A 19573-nucleotide genomic window follows, 5' to 3' on the forward strand; every position below is an offset into this window, starting at 1 on the left:
GTCTGTATTTGTTCGCGGTCTGAGGCTTTGCATCGCGGAGAGTGTCTCAGACTGTTAGCCCTAGCCAGTAATACGCAGCCAACGGCCTGGTTGCTCGCCGCGGCACGCGGCTTGCAATCACGACTCCTTCCAAGGTTCCTGAGAATAATGAATAACTATGTGGCGAATTATGGATTAATCAGTTAGCATTGTAATTAAAAACCGGTTGCTTTCTCCCCCAATCATGACTCTGTGACCATGTATCCAGCAGTTGCTTTACAACTTGGAACTGAGGAACGGCCGCTTGGATGTCTCCAAGGCATAAATAACCCACCGCTGGCTTAATTCACAGTTTGCGATTCTGTATTTCTACGTTACCACAGCACTCCGCGCGTACAGAATTAAATACAGATCATTTTAATTCCACCTTCTTAATCCTACCATTTTGCAACCAACAATTCCATCAACCCTCACTACGTTGGCTGGAAAGCTGCCCTCTGATTATTGTGACATCTGTTATCTGGGTCCTCTCCACGCTGCACCTACAAGCATTGCAGCTGCCATGGCCTCCGGTGATGACCTCAATCTATCCCTTCTGGGCGGAGGAAATCTCTGGGATCCCAATTCTATGTTGTCCATATTGAATTGGGAGCCTGAACCTGAGAAATCTTCTACCGGTAACAGCCTAGAATGCAAACCAGAGCATCAAATGGCCAGCAAATTTCCCTTCAATCGGGCGATCGCAAATTTGATTCCTTTCCACCCATCCATAGCCGACAAAACCCATACACATCTGCATCACGGGATGTAAGATCCTCCAACAGATCCAATTCACTTTCAAATTCAGATAAAACCAGCCTTTCTAGAAGGCTCACGGAACAAAATGCACGCACCTCGTCAGTTAAATTCGATAATGAGAGGGCAAAACGCGAGAAATACCTCAAGCATAACCGAATGGCAGCCAAAAAAATGCCGTCAGAAAAAGAGAGAGCAAAATAGTAACCTTGAATCGAGTTTGAAAACACAGTCAGGGATACACCAGAAACTATCATCCGAATTTATAGTCATGCGCTCTGAGATTCTCATGCTTAAGAATGAAGTACTGGAGCATTCGCGGTGTGATGACAAACAGCTCAGAGGCTACTTGGCCCTTATGGAGCAGAAAATTGGCCATGCAGGAGTTTGTCCGCGATGATCTAGTAGCATATCAAGCATGGCATCGCCAGTATTCAAGGACGCAGCCGCAAGTACTCAACAGCAGTTATCACCAATCTCTGAATCTTCCTTCCACCTAGGTCTCCAGGAGGAGCAGAAGCGCCGGGACTTAAAGGCATCACTGACATCAGAAGTGTCGTGGAAGTCGTCTGATGATGATATTATGGACTTGGTCAACCTCTGATGCATCTTGTCTTTCAATGCGCTTGCGTCTCGTACGATCTCATTCCCTGAACGAGAGCGGCCGCGACGATACCAATGGCACCTCCTCCCCCCCGCGGTCGAGGTCGAAGACGATGGCGATGGTCCCGGTCGTGTTGGCTCTGCGGAGCTTTTTGTGACCCCCAATGATCCTCCTCCCGGTCTGTCTGTGGCTCCTGTCAATGAGAGTATTCCGGCCCCGGCATCTCCCCGAGAGGCTCGTCCTCACGTCTACTTTGCAGGCGAGCCTAGGAATGGATGACAATGGCTGGGTGCCGGTGGTCGCAGGGGTCGCAGGTTTAAGTGCCCTTGCCGGACTATTGACTGTACACAAGCCATACGCCGGCCGGTTAGTAGTTGGGTGGGTGACCACCAGTGAATCCCGGCTGTTGTATGTTTTTAATCTAGCGGAGGGAGGAAGCATATTTGCTAAAGAAAGTATTTGGCATAAAGTATCTGCTTACACGCATCGTCGCTTTTCCAGCTATCTTGTGGATTGGGAGGATTGGCCTGTAGGCTCGGTCTTTGCTTCAACTCCTGCAGAATTAGGGGTTCCTTGATTTATTTTGGTGTTCAACATGCGGGGACAGACAGAACACATTCGAGTAGTGTGGTGGTCAAATACTTTGGATGAGTTGAACATGGGTTGATGTTGAACAGGTTTCAACCAATCACCAATGTTCCCCATTACATCAAGTGGAGTGCATCCCAAAATAGAAAAGATAGATCAAAAAAAGAAAAAGAAAAGGTGCAGATCAGTTCCTGTTCAACAGAAAGTGAGCAAACAAAGTGTTGAACACCTAGAAGAAAAAGACCTCAATAGAGGTATGGCTTAGTATCAGATCCAGTTGGACGGGGATACTAAATGTCACGGGCTCGGAAACTAGCAGATAAAACGAATAATATTCATATCTAGACTAGGTAGCCTAACGACGAGAATATCGAATCTGGGGAAGAAGAAGAAGAAAAAGAAATCTATCTAGGCGATGAACGGTCTTTATAGGCATTTGTGTGGTGCGGCTTAAGCCCTTGTTTGCCCATATTGCTTGTATGGCATCGTTTGATATGTTGGCGCTGTTTGTCTGGCGTTGAGCCGTCACAACGGGCTCGGACCAGTAGATACTAATGAAATGATATTCCTATCTAAACCAGTGTAGCCATCGACTAGAATATCGAATCTGGAGAAGAAAGGAAAAGAAGAGGCAAGTCTATTTACACGAGGAAGTCCTATATGGTTGTGTGTGGTCTCGCTAAGCAGCTTGTTTGTCTTGATTGCTCCCATGGTATTGTTTGCCGTGTTGATGATGTTTGCTGATGAAGGCGCTGGGCTGAGCCGTTACAGCAAGACGAATCCGAAGAAGCAAAGGATAGACCAGTTACTACAGAACTCAGTCAGTATTTACCCTCTCTTTTACCCTATTTTAATATACTAACTACTTTTTCTTTCTCGAAGCCACGTACCTTGACAAGTAAAAGATTTACCCAAGAGCTCCTACAATCTAAACTTCTTGAGTTTATCACAACTGCGCGACTACCATTTCGTATTGTTGAGCATACACAGTTCAAGGAGCTAGTTGAGGCTATTCAACTAGCACAATCTAAGATTTATCTCCCTTCCGCACGAACTTTACGACGTTATCTGGACACAACAGTTCAAGACCAGCAGAAAGGCGTGCTTAGCAAGCTTCCAGAGGGGAGTCGACTGTCAATTGCACTTGACTGCTGGACGTCACCTTTTCAACAGGCATTCATGGCTACCACAGGTTATTTCCTTGACCATGACTGGAATTACTGTGAAGTTCTTCTTGGATTTGAACATCTTCATGGTTCGCATAAGGGTCAAAATTTAAGCAAGACTGTTATCCAGATCCTCCAAAACCATGGTATCGCCAACCGGGTGTTATCTATTACCACTGATAATGCAACAAGTAATGACACCTTAATGAGAAGCATCCAGGAGGTTATTCAATTACAGAGTCTTACTGATATATCAATTTTCCGGATCCCATGTATTTCCCATGTGATTCAGCTTAGTCTGAATAATATACTAGGGAATTTGAAAGCAACCCCGGTCAATAAAGAGGCAGAGTCTGAGTGGTCTAATGAGCGAACCCAGTCACTCCTATCTAAGCGCCCCACAAGGCAGATTGTGGACACATTAAAAAAGGTATGTTACTCTTTAGACACCTGGAAATTAATACTAATATTAGGTCTTCAAGATTCGAGAGCTTGCTGTCTTTATTAATGCAAGTCCACAACGCCGGGAAGCATTCCTGGCTCTCCAAACCCAGGAGCCTCGTCTTATTCCAATCCAGGATGTTTGTACCCGCTGAAATTCAACCTTTTTAATGCTTTATCGCGCAAAAAAACTTCAACCAGTCTTTGATTAATATTGCACAACTCATCAATACCTCCATTTCAAACTCGACCAGGAAGAGTGGCGCCAGATTGAGTACCTTCTCTTGATAACAAAGCCTTTCTTTGACTTCACCAATATGTTATCGAAGACTAGAGATGTTACAGTTCATCATGTTTTCAGCATCTATAACCGTCTCTTTAACCACCTCGACGACGCTGAAGAGAAACTAAAACGAAAGGCTGTTCCCTGGAAAAAAAGAATGCTTCAGGCACTCACAGCTGCGAAGGAAAAGCTAGGAAAGTACTATACTGCAACTGACAACGAACCGTATGGTATAATCTATGCAATAGCAACGATTCTTTACCCATCAAAGAAGCTCCGATACTTTAACAATAAAGACTGGAGGGCTGAAGATGCTGACTTTATGAGGCAGTACCTGGGAGTTCTGCAAAAGGAGTACTCACGGTATAAACAGCAAGCTATCCAGGAAACAAGGCTACAGATTGATCAAGGGCCTGAAGCGTCTAAGACACCTACAGGTGATGAAGAGGAGCTTGCAATGCTATGTGACTCACAGAACCTTCAAAGCGAAGCCGAACAAAATCAGGATGAAATCTCGTGTTATCTAGCAAAGGGTTAGTATTTCCTGCATACTTCTAGGTCTCATAAGTTAACCACTATAATAGGCCCTAAAAAAGGTAACCCTCGGGTTTACTGGAAAGATCATGAGCATGAATTTCCAGTACTTGCACGATTAGCGCGGGATATCCTTTCAATCTCAGCTAGTGGTGCTGGTGTTAAGCGGCTCTTTAACTGTGCTCGGGATGTCTGTCACTATCGTCGTGGTAATCTAAAGCCTGAAACAACCAGAGACCTTATGCTCCACCTATTCTCATCCAAATTCGAGCTTGAACAAAGCTTACTGGACTTAGTCAAGGAGTATCTCTCTCCTGGTGAGGCTGTTATCCTTGAACAAGCACGGAAGCCTGTTCCTTCACTTGAAAACCTCGAGCCTATTAGTGATGATGAGGAGGGTAATCAAGAGGACGAGGATGAAGAGAAGAGTGGCCCAGACAAAGTGTTAGAGGATGAACTTACTTCCTTGCAAGCTACAAATCAAAGCAAGCAAGCACAACGAAAGCGGCCCCGAAGTGAGCATACACAGGATATAGATGATGAAGATAATGGGCTTCCACTCCCAGAAATGCCAACTAAAGAGAGTAGCACGCAGGGACGCTTGGGGAGGGTTCGGAAGCGGCCAAAGATGCCAGATGGATTTGTGATTGATACTTTGTAAATATGATAACTAGTCGAAATTCAATTACAAGGGACTATACTACTAGGGAAGTTTGAGGAGATATTGAGTCAAGGAGAATATATGGATGTTTGTGTGCGTACTGGTTTTCATGGTATGAATAGAGTATAAATAAAATGCTCAAGAACTGTTTCATATAAAGCAAAAATGCATCATCACTCCTAGCCATGCATGTAAAATAAGACAAAGAAATTATAGTCCGTTGCGGGAATGAGACTTCGTGTCCAGAGTGAAACTCTATTTTCATCTAACGTCCTTTGAACCTATAGTGCAATTTTTGGTGTAACACAGCATCGGAGAGACTTGCACGGTGTAGTGTCGAGCGTGGTCACCATGGCCAGACGGCTTCTTCAAAGTTGAATTTTTGCGCTGATCTAGAATGAAGAAGCCTAATGTCATAGTAAGCAAGTCCGCCATATCAACCGGCATTTGAAGATGTTAATGTCTCCGGGTCAACAGTAACGGAAAAGTCAAGCTCCCCTACGAGCTCCTCCACCAGCCTGCACGGAGGACCTCATTATCAGTATATGGTCTGAGACATATTAAAGCCAGGCCGGTTACTTACTGCGTGAGCCGATTTAGATCCCGAGTCATATACCAGTTGACGCTGCGAATAAGGGCTGCCGCGGCAAATCCTTCGTCAGAGGGTATCTCCTTGCGCAGGAAGTCCCTCAGGTCCGGGATTTCAAACTTCCTAAGCTGCGGTGGCAAGGCGTGGCTGCCAACCAATGCAGAATGTAGGATGATCAGCCTGGTAGCGATGCCATCCAGAGCGACACAGCTCTCGACTGTTCCGGTCTGGTCGGCAGTCCACCAGGGAGACGGGCCAGGAGAGCGGTTAAGTGAGCGAGACGCATACCCTGTTAAAGTCATGTAGCCGCCCAAACGCTCTATTATGAGAAGAATCTCGCCGTAAACTCGCTTGGGGAAGCTTCCGCCGAGAGCAAATTCCCAATCTAGGAACTGGAAGTACTTCTTGCCGCTGCTCACCAGTGTCTGGTATTGGTGGAAGACACAGCGGCGAGCCCCTTGCAGGTGGAAGCCAGGGCTGGCCTTATCACTGGGATTGCCGGCAGTGCCGTGAATACGGGCAAAGATTATTTGGCGGATGCACGTGTAGAAGTTGGCGAGCATGTACATGGACTTTGCAACGTCCTGGCGGAGCTCATAGTGTTCGGACAGTGGATATGGGATAATTGTCCAGAAGTACCCAATAAGGACACCAATAGTTACGACAGCAAGTCGGTAGGGGAAGATTATATATGGCGCGTAGACCACAAGTCCGGCTTTTGAGACGGTTTCTTGCCCCAGTTGGCGATCTTGAAGCTCACTGGCTATCATAACGATTGCGGCTATGAGGGCTACGAACCATATACTGGAAAAACCTGGGAACCGAACAACTAGCAGAAAGAAAGTATGACTTAGTTCTTACTCTCAAGGCAATGATACGGGAAGGGCTTTGCAGTACTTACAGAAGTAGCCAATGACGGTGAACCAAAGCCAGAGGAAAACCAGAATCCCCGGGGTTTTTTGATCGGGAATGTACCAGATGAGGTAGCAGGCTATCATGGAAAGGATTGTCCCCAGTATGCGGCACAATAAAAGAAAGGTCGACGATCCAGCAGTGCGGCCCATGGAGAGTAAAATGGCAAACATGGCCCAGAGAAATTGGTGTTCGAAGTAGAAGGTCTGCGAGTCATGGAGGAAGGAGATGATAGCGATGGTCATTATGGCACAGACGCCTCGAAGACCATAGGCAGCATGATCGGTGCGCAGGGCGGAGCTGATTTTGCGAATCCTGTCTCCAACAGACTGAACCAGGTTGACAGGTGGGAGATGGTCAGGGTCCCTTTGATTATAGAATGCAGGGCCAAGTTTAACATCCGCTTCAGCGTCGGCACTCTCTTGCCGGCACAATTGTGGGCGGACCATTGTTTTGGGCCAGAGGATGAAGCGAACAAGGCTACTTGCACGAGGAAGGCGTAGGCGCTTGGGTTTCGTATTGCATTCCTCGAGGAAAACCAGGAGTTGGAGTAGTTCGTTTCCAAGAGACGAAAGCAGGGTTTGAAACTGTAATAATTAGTTGCTGACTAGATTGATAGCAGTGTAAATCTTGGATGCATACATGGAGTAACAGGAAATAGCGCAGGGTATTGGAATACGCCTCAGGCGCGGCGTGATCCCAATATTCAACTTGTGGTCTGTTCCGTATGTAATTGTAGAGCAGCTGCTCTTCTCTAGCGCCGTGGTCCTGCTGATCCGGAACACTAGAGCTGGAGAAGACGTCACGGTAAGAGCTGAGAAAGCTGGCTGTTCCCGGAATCATGGAGCTCCCCCGGCGCTCTTCGTCAGTCTCTTTCGCACGAACCCTGCCAAGCAAAGAACAGCCCAGGGTCCGATCCAATCTGAGTTTGCCGTGCTCTGCCCCGTCCATGATTGCCTCGGATATCCTGAGTGAATGCTGATGCATTGCTACTTCAAGGTCATGCCAGTCTTTCTCGTCATCCGAGGTGTCATTTCCCGCATCACGGCCATTTGTCGCATTGGCACCATTGTGCGAATGGCAGCCTTCTGCAGCCAGCTGCAGCATGTGTGCTGTGGAGCTTAAACCGGACGCAGGTGGAATTAGGTCGACCAACAACGAGGCAATATACTCCAGGTCTGAGCCAACAAGACGATCCCAAGATACCTCACGCTCTGCGTACTTGACGTCTTTACGAGCCTTAACAATGGAATTTATGAACCGTTGCTGAGCCTCTTCAAGTTGACGGACAGATGAGCTCCTTTCTGCTTCGCCTTCTGCAGATATCTCGTTTGACCTAAAATCGTCCATGCATTTTCCTTGAGCCCGCATAATAGCGGCCAACGCATCAAGAACGGCCTTTACGTCCCTTTTGAATACCCCTCTGCAACTCGTCGGGAATATGACAAGGCCAGTGATGAAGCCGGCGGCCTGCCCTGCCAGAAAAGCCTCCAAGACTTTGGTGGTACTAGCAATGACTTGCGTTATAGTAGTAACTTGAGCAACAGCAGGCATTGCCGCAACAGCATAGATGCCAGCCAAGGTGCATTGGAGGTTCCAAGAAGGATAGGCAGACTTTAGGGTAAACACACACCAGATGATAAATATCAGGAAAATGGCGACCACGGCTTCAGCTGAGGAGTTGTAGGCTGCCAGCTCCCCACTGCTATATGTAGTGTGTTTCCTGGCCTGCAGTGAAGACCAGCCGGCAAGCAATGCCCAGCAGTATGTCACGACCGTGGCAAATGCGAGTTGGAGGTTGTACTCGATAAGCTTTGCCTGCGGTAGAGACGGCAGCGCAGACGCCGCCATGATCGCAGCCAAGTAAGCATTTGTGGTGAAATAATTGATATATGCGTCCACTTCAATCATACACACGAGCGCGGCAGGCGCGATTGCTGCCTTGATGGCCATTTCCAGAGTGTCCCAGTCCAAAGTCAGCTGTACCAAGACCGACTTGAACTGCACGAGCCTCGTAGTATCCGCAGACGTGCTGGTGGAAGCTGGTGTTGACATGTTTCTTGCCATGGTCCCGCACAGTATTTGTCGGAATACAAAAGCAGTCTTGAGTTTTGAGTCGTCTTGCACAGGCTCTGATGCTGAAGAACAGCCGTAGGTCCATAGGGGTTCACTAGTCAGTAAGGTTTCATGCGACGCTCGGCCCTGGACCCAAAACACCGAAGTATCTCTCGGCCGCTGGAGAAAAGGCTACCGCAACCATACCATCCTTACAAGCACGGCAGACACCGGACCTTCGGGGCCGAGATCCAAAAAGAATTCGTTTTGCGAGCGTTTCGGAAGCCAAAGCCAAAGAAACTCCAGGCACAAGACTTAGGTGGCAGCCGAGAAGCCAGATTCAAGGTCATTACGCCTGATCCAAACCAGCTCAAGAGCGCAACAGCGCAACAGCGCAGCATGACGAAGTGCAGTGTGACCGGAAAAGGCTTTGCCTGCAAAAACCCCCCAAGTCAATTATTGGGATTATCGATTGCATTGGGACAAATGGATAGCCGGGCAGCACTACCGTGACACTCGGGGCCGAATTCCTCAATATCCGAGTATTCGAAAAAAGCCGCGTTCTCGGATTTCGGAGACCAGGCCGAGGCTAGTTTTAGTCGGCGACACGAATGAGGTGCTTACCATCCTTGTCAAGTGGCGTTCGACTGACAATCCTCCGGTGACATCCAGATCATTCGTTTGGAAAGTCTCAATTGGATATATAATGAGAAGAGACCATTTCCAATGCTCTAGCTCGAATTTCTGCGGAACTTCTTCAACCAAACGGACTTCGAAGCATGAAATATCATATTTTGAAAGCATGACATTCAAACTCATTCTTCTTCGGCACGGCCAGAGTACCTGGAATGCATCCAATCTGTTTACTGGATGGGTCGACGTTCCATTGTCGAACAAAGGGCTTCAAGAAGCCCGGAATGCCGGTTTATGCTTAGCTGAGTCGGGGATTTTGCCAGAGGTCCTCCACACCTCGTTTTTGCGCCGCGCCATCAATACTGCGAGCATTGCTCTTGATGTTGCTGATCGGCACTGGATTCCCGTCAAACGTAGCTGGTGTCTCAATGAGCGGCATTACGGGAGACTACAGGGCGAAAACAAAGACAACGCAGCAGATACGTTCGGTGCTGAGCAGGTCAGACTCTGGCGGCGATCGTACGACGTGTCACCTCCAGCCATTCAAGACGATTTTGACACACGACCGCTTGAGCCACGCTACTATGTGAACGGATCATATGTCATTCCCGAAACAGAATGCCTTCGCGATGTGATGGAACGAATGGGGCCCTATTGGCTATCTGACATTGTACCGGATTTGAAAAGTGGTCAGACGGTACTCATCGTTGCCCATGGAAATTCACTACGCGCACTCATTAAATTATTGGATAACCTCAGTGACAAGGAGATGTTGGAGAAGGAGATACCAACTGGAATTCCGATTTTTTACGAGCTCGGCCACGAATTCAAGTCTACTATTCGGGGAGGAAAGCTACTGAATTGATCTAATGGCTAGTGACATGTGATAATATTTCCTCCTACTTTCAAGACTTGAGATTTCTCCCGGAGCGCACCTAAGCAGAAAGAGAAAGCCAAAGACGTGTCAGACATTATCCTGTATAAATATGTACGTATCTATCTATTTAACGTCGGGGACGGTCCTTCCATGCCTCCTCGGAAGCGGAAAAGCCTGGTCCCAGGGCGGGACATTCGACTGGCAGATCGAAACTGCCTGGGGTTCAGTGAATTTGGCCCGCTAATTGCTTCATCAATGTGTTCCCAGAGCGAGTCAAAGAAGAATGTGTTTCGCATTTGGACATGTTCGAGCCTGGAATCAATCACCGTCTTGATGCCCCAAGATCGATAGCCCTACGAATGCTTCCACACTAACACTTTATTATCATCAACTATTTGGCGAGATATGCTTCAACGGACGGGTCCACATCAGTATAGAATTGATTCGCTGGAGCATAATTCTTTTTTTCGTGATCCACCATTCCCCGTCACCCGAACGCTACGCTTGAGTTCGAGCCGCACCATCGATCCTCTCGACTTCTCGGCATCCACATCCCCTCAAAAAAAGAAAAAATAAAACAGAAAAAAGAAAAGGACTCAATCGGTTGCAGGATCTATTTTGGCATATACTGCCTGTGTCTTTGCTGATATATTGTATATATACTCGACTATCTCATGAACATTGCAATTGCCTCATCCTGTTTTCGAACCTGTCCTTTTCCGGTTCAAGAGTATCCGCATCGGGACCAAACACAAAGCCGCACCGATATAAATAATTCCTATGAAGATCTGTACCCGAAGATAAGGTCGATTGTCTGCTTGACTACCCCGAAGCTGGACAGCAATGGCTTCGGCCACTGCTGTTGGAGGAGTAAGCACAAGCCATAGAATCCCCAACGCACTTGGGAGATCTGGTAGGCCAACAACCTCAGTGCCCATAGGAGCTGCCGCAGCCCATAATGTTCCTGCAAAGAGACCTGTTATCATAGAGAAGAAATGAATCACTCCCAGAGATTTTGCAAAAATCCAAATCACCAGTGAAAATAGGCCTGTGAGGAAGGTGGCAACAAAGGGCACTGCAACACGGCCAAAGTGATCACTGAGCAGACCTATTAATGCACGACCAATTGCTTGTCCCAGGTTCAGCAGCGCGCTTGCAAGACTTCCCTGGCTCTGCGTGTGTCCAATGGCAACAGTATAACTTGACATACTGAACAAGGCAAAATAGCCCATTGCACTTAGAAATCCCCATTCCAGAAACAAAATGTATTCCAGTCGCATAAGAAGTGATAGATGAAAAACAGCGCCTTTTTTACTGGGCTTAGAACGTTGTCGGAGGAGGTTTCCTGAGATGATATTCACTGAGAAGCACAGAATTCCGGTAACACGCACTGCCCATGGAAAGCCCAAGCTAAGAATCATTTTCCCCGTTGCAAGCGAATAAACAAGCCCTCCAACACCAGAGCCTGATGTCACGGAGCTCAGCTAGAGTAACGGAACATCAACTCATGTGTTCTACCTAGGTAGCTATCGACGAGAATTATCAACATGAGGAAAGAAGAAAAGGGGGAAAGGAGGAAATGCTGCTATCAACAACAAAGCAAACAACATCGCTACACGTGATAGTCAACCCACGTGACCAGGCCGTCACACCTGAGGCCACAATACCATTGACCAAGCTTCGCCTTCTGTCAAACCATTGAGACACAATCCCAACAGATCCAATGAAGCAGAAACCCATACCAAACCCAAAGCATGCTCCTTGGGAGAGGAATAACTGCCAATTTTTTGAGACAAATGATGTTGTGATCAGAGACAGTGTTTCCAGTGTTGTGCCGATATTTAAGACAAGGCGGGTAGAGACTTTCTGGCTGATATATGTTGCAATAGGAGATACCAGCATGGCGCAGGAAATACTTAAACCACCAATGAATGCATACTCAAGAGCTGTAGTACCAGGGAATATGTTGCTGGAGAGATAGAAAGAGAGGAACACGCCATAAGCCTTTTACCAATCAGCTCTCGTGCGGACAGATGAGTAGTGGGGTTGTTCTTACACTATTAATGCCCCATGTATGAGCATTCAACAGGAAGGTACCTGCTACGCATACCCAGTCATACCCCCCTTCTTTCGAAATATCGGCACCATTTGGTGTTGGATCTGGTTCGCAGGGGTCTTCGTTATCCTGCAGTTGTGCACGCGGGATTGATTCGGGCATCTTCAATGGATTGTAAGAGGGCGTTATCAGACTGGTCTTTCAAATGACTCAGAGAAAGGTTGGGGCCCTTACAGTCTTTATATAATCTTATATGGTTTGGTCGGCCTTTCGGCGCCGAGGGTCCGAATTGCACGCATCCTACTAACGAAATCCATTACTGAGCGATGTCAACCACCGAGTGGCTCCGAAATCAATTATATATGCCAATCGTCGCTAGCCACATCGTTCTTGTTCCGCAAACATTGCAAAAACGTTTGATCAGGGCTTTGGATTCCGCTTCGCGATGCCCTCCTTCGACGTTCCTGGAGGAAATTCTTCGTCTGGCTGAGAGGTACCAATGGGCCTAGTGCATGCGTCTTCTGGTACGAGCTCTGGGATTGATGTTGCAAGCAAGCAAGGTGCCCAGTTTGTCACTTGATGCAAATAATATAACTATTCCCTTCACTAAGTCACCCAGGCGGGTTGCGGTTTGGTGCCCCCAGCTATCAGCCTTATCAGTTCTTTGGCTCCCTTCCGCGTTGTGGGCCTCCACAGCTTATCTAATTTACACTTTATCAATGACATTCTGCCGTTGCATTACAGTATATGATGCCGGACAACAGGAGGAAGCCTGCCAGGTCTTTAATATAGGCATCAACTGAATACAGGAGAATATACTCCACCGAACCTGATTTGATATTTATAGCGGCAAGCCCACGAGTACTATTATCTGGACTCTAACACTTCCGGGTAAGCCGCTTTTCTTATACCGTGCTTAATTTTTTGGAGAACTATAAACTGACATATTCCCGGCACAAATTAGGAGTCATGACAGATGTTCAGAGAACCGTTAATAACAGCATTCCACTCCGGCAGGAACGACATTTCTGGTATTGGGAACCCCAAAGGAAAATGTATGTTTTGGCCTGAGTCAGCGAACGGTCCATACTCGGCCGTCTCAGAGTCTGAAAATTCTCGGTATGATGCTCTTTGTATTGGTGGATTCTCCGTGCCCGTAATGAACTCGGTTGGATGTGAGATATGGGGGTCGTTAGACTCGTGCGAGAGTCGAGCAGAATCGTCGTTTGACGATCGACCATCTCGCAATGACATGGCTTGGCGTCGGAGCAAGGAAAGACATCCCCAAATACTATCCCTTCCCGGTCCACTTAATCTACCCTGAGCGGGATAATCAAGTCCGAAATCGTCGGGGAACACTTCATCAACTAAAGCCCAGGCCTGTTCAGCCCCCGGACCCCAGGGTTTGTTTGAAAGGCAGCGTAGCACATAAGCGAGGGCATACCACGGGGTGTACGTCTTGAAAATCCATTTGTATTGTGCAGAGACAGATCCTTTCAGTAACTGATAACTGCTGTCCAGCCCATCACATGCCAACTTGAAAGACGACTTGGGCGTATCCGCTTGTTGGTGTGCTTGCTCTTCGATTTCTTCTCGCAGTTGAAGGATAAACTCCATTTTCATGCGTGCAGTTGAGAAATGTTGCATTGCGATGCGAGCTAGAGGAGGCGAAGACTCGACGGCAATGTCAAATTTATTTAAAACGTGTTGAGTTCGTCCGCGTATCAACCGTCTTTTAGTTGCAAGTTCTCGGAGAGGGGCCGTGGAACATTGCTCCCAAGTCCCAAGAACGGGATGCAATAACCTACATGATTCAATTTGGACTAAGAAGAAAGACATTTCTGTCCAACGCTGGGATTCCTTTGGAAGTTGTACCATATTCGGATATATCTGGTCGTCATCAATGTTCAAGGGTAGTCTTAGGCCCCGATTGAGGACATCGACGGTGAGCTCGAAGCCATGGTCCTCTGGGGCACGAGAATCAAGCACGCAGAGATGCCACCAGAGACGAAGACGCAATTCTGTATCAAATGGCCCCAGATGTAGAAGAAAGCCATCTCGGTGTAGGCCCATAGACTGAGCTAACCGGATCGCCAGCCCGTTAAGAACCCAAACGCTACGACTAGCTTCGTGGACTCGTAAACAGGTCTATATGCGCATGGTGAGATTGAATTTCTGTAAGCAGACTGCAAGAAGTACATACCACATAGATTGCGAGAGCCTGTAGTGACGTGATATCGGGCCGACGCATGAGGTCCGTCACCACAAGGAGTTGATCCAAAGCAGTTTTGTAACCACTTAAAAGTGCTGGCCTCTCTGAAGGCAGTTCTATGGGCTCCTCGAAGTGGCCCAAAGCGGTGACCGCAGCAAAATATATCGCAAATGTCAACGCAACCATTGGTGCTCCTGATGAACTTGGAGCTAGAATCGTCGCTATAACGGCAGATTGAGTGGTCGGTATGTGCAAAATTTTTACTACCGGATCAACTGCCCTGACATATACTGACCATAGCTGGAGTGCTAGATGTGGGTCAGGATAGAATCGTAAGAGGCCGGCAGCGGTGTCTGAAGGGAGACTGGAAAATGGGATAGAGCAATGAACACCTGCAGTTTGTTGCAGGTACAAAGGATTCATTATAGACTCGGGGTATCGGGGTAAATTTGTTCGACCCCCCTGGGAACAGTACTCATCAGCAGCTATTCATAGAGAACAATTGATGACTCACATTTTCGAGAAGGTCTTTGATATTCGAATTGTTCACATACTGGGCACTCTGCCCATCACCCAATAGTACCTCCCATGAACGTGATCGATGAGGGTTTGAAGCCAGATTTCCACCTGACTCAACTTGGGCTTCAGGGTCATTGCGCACTGCTTCCGCTGTTCGATCCTCTGGAAAACGAGACACAAGTGTCTCCAATCGTTCCAAGCGGTCAGAGACGCGCTGGAGTGTGAGCTCCTGTCGCTTGTCGTTGTCTCTAGTCGGATATATACAGGAAAAGCCGTGTCTGGAGCAGTTCCTGCACGGTATTTCTCGGTCGCAGCGGACCTTACGGCTATGACAATCAAGGCAAGACCTTCGACCAGGTTTGCGAGTCCGAGTGTATAGCGGCCGGCCTGACATGTCATCGGCGAGAGACCTTCGAGTCCCCTCCATGCTGAGTTGACGACTATTTTCTCACAAGGAAATGGAAAACGAGGGAGCGACGGTCTCAAATCGGAAACTCGGGAACTCGGAGACTCGGTGCCGGAAACACCGAAAAATAACATAATTACTGGAACATACATACGTCATTAACAATGGCCATGAGAAAATCTATGGTAGAAACCTCTGTGGGCTAACAAGTCCGATTTGGAACTCCAAATAATTTGCCAGTGATTTGCTATCAGAAGACTGGGTTCCGCCTTCTCTGAGATTGGTCAAGTGCAGAAACAGGAAGCCGCAAGATGTCCCATCAACCGATACTACAAGCGTGGACGTGGTTTGCCGCCCTAGTTCTATAGCAGAAACTAACCATCCCCCTTTTGATTTGACTGAGAAGGGCCGGGGGGGGGGGAGGGGGGGTTTCGTAGAATTTATGGGGTTTCTAAAAGACCCTCTTTTCCACTTTTTGGAGTGCAAGTGATCAAGTATCCGAACCGCGTGTTTAATTAGAGGCTTGGGCTACAGTCAAATGTACTGTCATTCTTGGTTTGTGCCATTTGGATCCGGTCAATGGCACACTATCACGTCCCATAGAGCAAAGAAATAATAGGAAAATACCGTAATCGAATAAGGGAAACTCCAGAAAAGGCCTTACCACCTTTTGGGGGCGAAGAGAAAGTAAGTCCAATGGGAAGCAACAACGAGCCTCATACAATGGTCCATAAGAAGCAGTCCAGGAAGTTATCCTCAGTAAAGATATGAAACCATATTCCAGTGCCATCTCAAATGCCATGCGTTTGAAATTGAGACTGTTTTAAATAAAAGCCAGTGCGCTGAAATAAAACCTAAATATGAGGTCTCGGAAACATCGGCTTTGCGTCTTCCATAAGGTTCTTGTCACTACATATATTCCAAGTGATTTTACTTTTCCCCCTGCGTAATTGTCCTTCCTGGTTGCTCTTTCGATACCAAAGGAATTGAAATGCCTTCGTGCTGGTTAGGTGCAGAATTTTGGGGCATGCAGAGGGCAAGTATCAAAAATAATCGTTGGTTCAATTGGCATGAGCTCGGCGTATCTAAGGAGGAGAAACGTCTAATATTCAAGTTGGACATTTTCATTCTCATTTACGGATTTTTAGTAAGTTTTTGACAGAGTAGTGATTTCTCACTACTGACTTCCTCGGCATTTAGACATTCTGGATCAAATATCTGGCAAGCATTTCTGATTTGCTTTGGTTTGTACTGCGCTCACGTACAATAACAGGACCAAAAAAACGTGAACAACGCCTATGTCTCCGGCATGAAAGAGGATCTCGGACTACAAACTGTGCTGTTACATACTAATGATATATACTGACATTCATCAGTTGACAACGAACTAAGCTGGTTCACCACATATTTCAATATTGGGATCATTCTGGGCGGCCCTTTCTTTACTGGGGCCCTGACGGTGATAAGGCCTCGATATTGGTTGCCTTCATGCACAATTGCATGGTCTTTCATCGTTCTGTTTATATACAAAACCGGAGATTCTAAAACAATATACATATTACGGTAACTTCTTTCCGCTTCCCCTTTGGCCAAATGATTGATCGAATTCTTTCAGATTCTTTGCTGGAATCTTCGAATCGGGTGCAATGCCGGGTGCATTTTACATGGTGAATAAAAATCTTGGGCTATGCAGTTCCTATGGGCTAAGCATCCCTAGATCGGAAGCTGGTATCGCAAATCAGAGATCAGCCGCCGTTTGACTCTGTTGGCTTTCTCCTCGATCGGAGCCAGTATGTTTTCCGGATATATCCAAACAGCACTGTACGGGCTACCGTTTCTTAATAATGCAGAACGATGTGTTGACTGTTTGGCAGACACCGGAACATGAATGGTAGACTTGGCCTTGAATCTTGGCGCTGGCTATTTATTCTTAGTTTTATTCTTGGAATCCCGATCGCGTTGTTTGGTTTCCTTTGCTGTCCTGGTGAGTATATCCATGAAGAGCCAAAGGAAATTATTTCATTGACCGACGAAGACGAGCCGAAGTCGCCCAAGCCCTGGTGGATGACAGAGCGCGAACAGGATATTGCCATAGCCCGCATGGCAAATGAATATCGTGATACTTACTATTCTATCTTAAGTACTATTGAAACACCGGTGCAGCAAATAGTGTTCCCAACTAGTCAAGCCCCTCGGTACCTCCAAACCCATGGCTACATACTCAGCACTGCCGCAGTCGCGGCGATGATAGCCTGTGCTGTGTCATGTTGCTTTTGATCGAACGCCGCTTCAGGTCTCGTTCCATCTTGTCACTTAGCACTCATGATGCCTCGTCCAAAATAACGTCTCTTAAAATCTTTCTCTCCCTCACGGTGACATATGTTGTGTTGGTATACAGCGAGGAAATTTGTATTACCAGGAGCTTCTGGTGATACTTGGTTGGCTCTCTTCGTTAGCCGTCCTGAATTGCGTTCCCAAGTGAGGAAAAAGGCCCGCAGTCAATTCGATGCGAATTTTGCCATACTGTACACCTTCGATGATTGCATCGATAAGAATTAAAGAATGTTTATACGTTGGATCCTCAAGAAAGTGCCAATCTTCCTCACCTTGGAAAGCTTATTCAGGGGAGTCGTAAGGATGGTGGATTGCCATCTAAAGCATCTCTGCCACCGAGACTGTATGATCATGACTTCCCCAAGATACCCCACAAACAGCATATCCTACGCCTTCGCGCGTTCTGACGGCGTGGTTAATGATATCTTGTAAAGCATCTTGAAGATGACCGATAGAGGACTTCACTTCGTTCTCTTGATTTGCAAAACCTCCATCGCAGTTGTAGACGGCCAGGCATCTTTTATAGGCCCGCAAAACGACCACCAGCTCCTCAAGACAGCCTCGCATATCCTTGGAAGGACAAGAAGGGCATCCACGAAGCCAACTGCCTGTCCTGTCATATGATAAAAGCCCCAAATGTGTTGCCAGCCTCATCGACAACTTCTCTCATAGTTGAAACGCTGGCAACAACGGGTAACGTTGAGGCTGCAAGAATACCTACTAAGGTGCATTGAAGACTTCAATTAGGAGCGGCGGACTTCAGCGTGAAAACGCACCAGATCCAAAACATCAAAAAGATAGCAACAGCAGCTTCTCCGGAGGAGCTGTAGGACCCCGTGTCGCCAAATGCCCCCAAATGCCCCAGAGTGTGCTTCCATGCCTGCAAACCACACCAGCCTGCGAGTAACACCCGGCAGTACATCAACACGAATGCGAAGGCGAGTTCCAGGTTGTACTCAACCAGTTTTGCCAGCGGGGGTGCTGGTAAAGCACAAGTAGATATGATTGGAGCCAGGTAGATATTGACCTGGAGAAGATCTACCCATAATTGTGATAAACATACCAGGCCGCTGGGGGTATGGAAGCCTTGAATGCCATCATTGCATTATGTCGGTTCAGTCCGAGCTGGGACACGGTATTCTTGAAATGCATCCGGCTCGAAGTGAATCGCGCAATATTCGTAAGGGTCGAGAGTATTTTGTAGGTTCGCGAAGACGATTTCTGACCTCTAGATGATTGAATTAGACTCTGTTGTGACATGCTCCCCAGCTGGCCAAGAATTCTTGTCCTCCAGAGAGACGAGCGGGCTGTGCTTGATTGACATATGGATTTCACCGATCTTATCCTAAATTGAATTATGCATTAAGGAAATCCAGGTGGTTATTGTCAGCAAGCGTTGCCGCATGACGTTCGCGAGTTTCTGAGGGACAACCACAGCAGTGCTGTTCTTTGAGGAGTGATAATCTGAGTAGCAAGAATGTCTCTATTGGGCAGTCCAAAGGGGATGATCTCAGCTCTTAGATGTGGGTGTTTTAGTATATATGTGAGAGTACGGGGCCGTTCCGTCCAATCCTCAATCGGGGCTGTTAGTACCCATCGGGTCACGTGTCTGACCGCCCTCGCTTTCTGCCCGGTAGTTTATATAGTTAGCTCAGCCGATAGGCCATAAACCAATCAACCATTCACCACACACCAAAAGGTTATGAGCCCTCTTGCTCGATAAAGGGAAGAGCGATATATGTGTTGGTTCCTTTAGTGAGCTATTCTTGTTTGGCCTAACAGTTTGCGCTATTTGCCTATAAGAATCAATCGCTATCGTACACTCTGTTTATCCCTGAAAACGTTTTTCGTCGGAAAAGCTTTATATCCATACTGAAGCGCTCCGATATCAATCAATCAAAAATTGACTACGACGCCGACGATAACAGT

The 19573-nt window shown here is 47.2% G+C and overlaps 6 protein-coding genes across 6 annotated transcripts; 2 read left to right on the forward strand and 4 right to left on the reverse strand.

The window, feature by feature from the left end:
• Positions 1–5401: 5401 nt before the first annotated feature.
• On the reverse strand, positions 5402–8719 carry ASPGLDRAFT_519794 (uncharacterized protein). Its single transcript, XM_022547649.1, has 4 exons — positions 7195–8719; positions 6542–7139; positions 5635–6469; positions 5402–5569 (listed from the first exon to the last, which is right to left on the reverse strand). Exons 1-4 carry the CDS (start codon positions 8617–8619, stop codon positions 5488–5490), a joined length of 2940 nt encoding a protein of 979 aa, XP_022399620.1. The 5' UTR covers positions 8620–8719; the 3' UTR covers positions 5402–5487.
• A 690-nt stretch (positions 8720–9409) lies between these two features.
• Positions 9410–10105, forward strand: ASPGLDRAFT_129777 (2,3-bisphosphoglycerate-dependent phosphoglycerate mutase; the record flags this gene model as incomplete). Its single annotated transcript, XM_022540916.1, has 1 exon — positions 9410–10105. The coding sequence occupies one exon, from the start codon at positions 9410–9412 to the stop codon at positions 10103–10105; it is 696 nt and encodes a 231-aa protein (XP_022399621.1).
• Positions 10106–10809: 704 nt separating this feature from the next.
• ASPGLDRAFT_129294 (uncharacterized protein) lies at positions 10810–12335 on the reverse strand (the record flags this gene model as incomplete). Its single annotated transcript, XM_022540878.1, has 3 exons — positions 10810–11582; positions 11770–12121; positions 12174–12335. The coding sequence occupies 3 exons, from the start codon at positions 12333–12335 to the stop codon at positions 10810–10812; spliced, it is 1287 nt and encodes a 428-aa protein (XP_022399622.1).
• A 798-nt stretch (positions 12336–13133) lies between these two features.
• On the reverse strand, positions 13134–15298 carry ASPGLDRAFT_129421 (uncharacterized protein; the record flags this gene model as incomplete). The annotated part of the gene is made up of 3 exons (XM_022540890.1): positions 13134–14321; positions 14377–14847; positions 14900–15298. 3 exons carry the CDS (start codon positions 15296–15298, stop codon positions 13134–13136), a joined length of 2058 nt encoding a protein of 685 aa, XP_022399623.1.
• Positions 15299–16337: 1039 nt separating this feature from the next.
• On the forward strand, positions 16338–17587 carry ASPGLDRAFT_129318 (uncharacterized protein; the record flags this gene model as incomplete). Its single annotated transcript, XM_022540883.1, has 7 exons — positions 16338–16457; positions 16584–16651; positions 16703–16873; positions 16926–16977; positions 17028–17131; positions 17185–17294; positions 17346–17587. 7 exons carry the CDS (start codon positions 16338–16340, stop codon positions 17585–17587), a joined length of 867 nt encoding a protein of 288 aa, XP_022399624.1.
• Positions 17588–18350: 763 nt separating this feature from the next.
• ASPGLDRAFT_49059 (uncharacterized protein) lies at positions 18351–18780 on the reverse strand (the record flags this gene model as incomplete). Its single annotated transcript, XM_022547023.1, has 1 exon — positions 18351–18780. A coding segment is annotated over exon 1 (179 nt), but the record flags the coding sequence as incomplete, so codon positions are not given.
• Between the last annotated feature and the right edge of the window lie 793 nt (positions 18781–19573).

The sequence above is a fragment of the Aspergillus glaucus genome, assembly GCF_001890805.1.
Source record: "Aspergillus glaucus CBS 516.65 unplaced genomic scaffold ASPGLscaffold_14, whole genome shotgun sequence".
NCBI classification, from domain to species: Eukaryota; Fungi; Ascomycota; class Eurotiomycetes; order Eurotiales; family Aspergillaceae; genus Aspergillus; species Aspergillus glaucus.

Excerpts from the sequence above, each read along its gene's own strand:
- ASPGLDRAFT_519794 (XM_022547649.1), bottom strand. The coding sequence starts at position 8,619 with ATGGCAAGAAACATGTCAACACCAGCTTCCACCAGCACGTCTGCGGAT. Across the intron at positions 7,140-7,194 it reads GCTATTTCCTGTTACTCCAT|TTTCAAACCCTGCTTTCGTC; the intron begins GTATGCATCCAA and ends TAATTATTACAG. Across the intron at positions 5,570-5,634 it reads GATCTAAATCGGCTCACGCA|GCTGGTGGAGGAGCTCGTAG; the intron begins GTAAGTAACCGG and ends TCCTCCGTGCAG.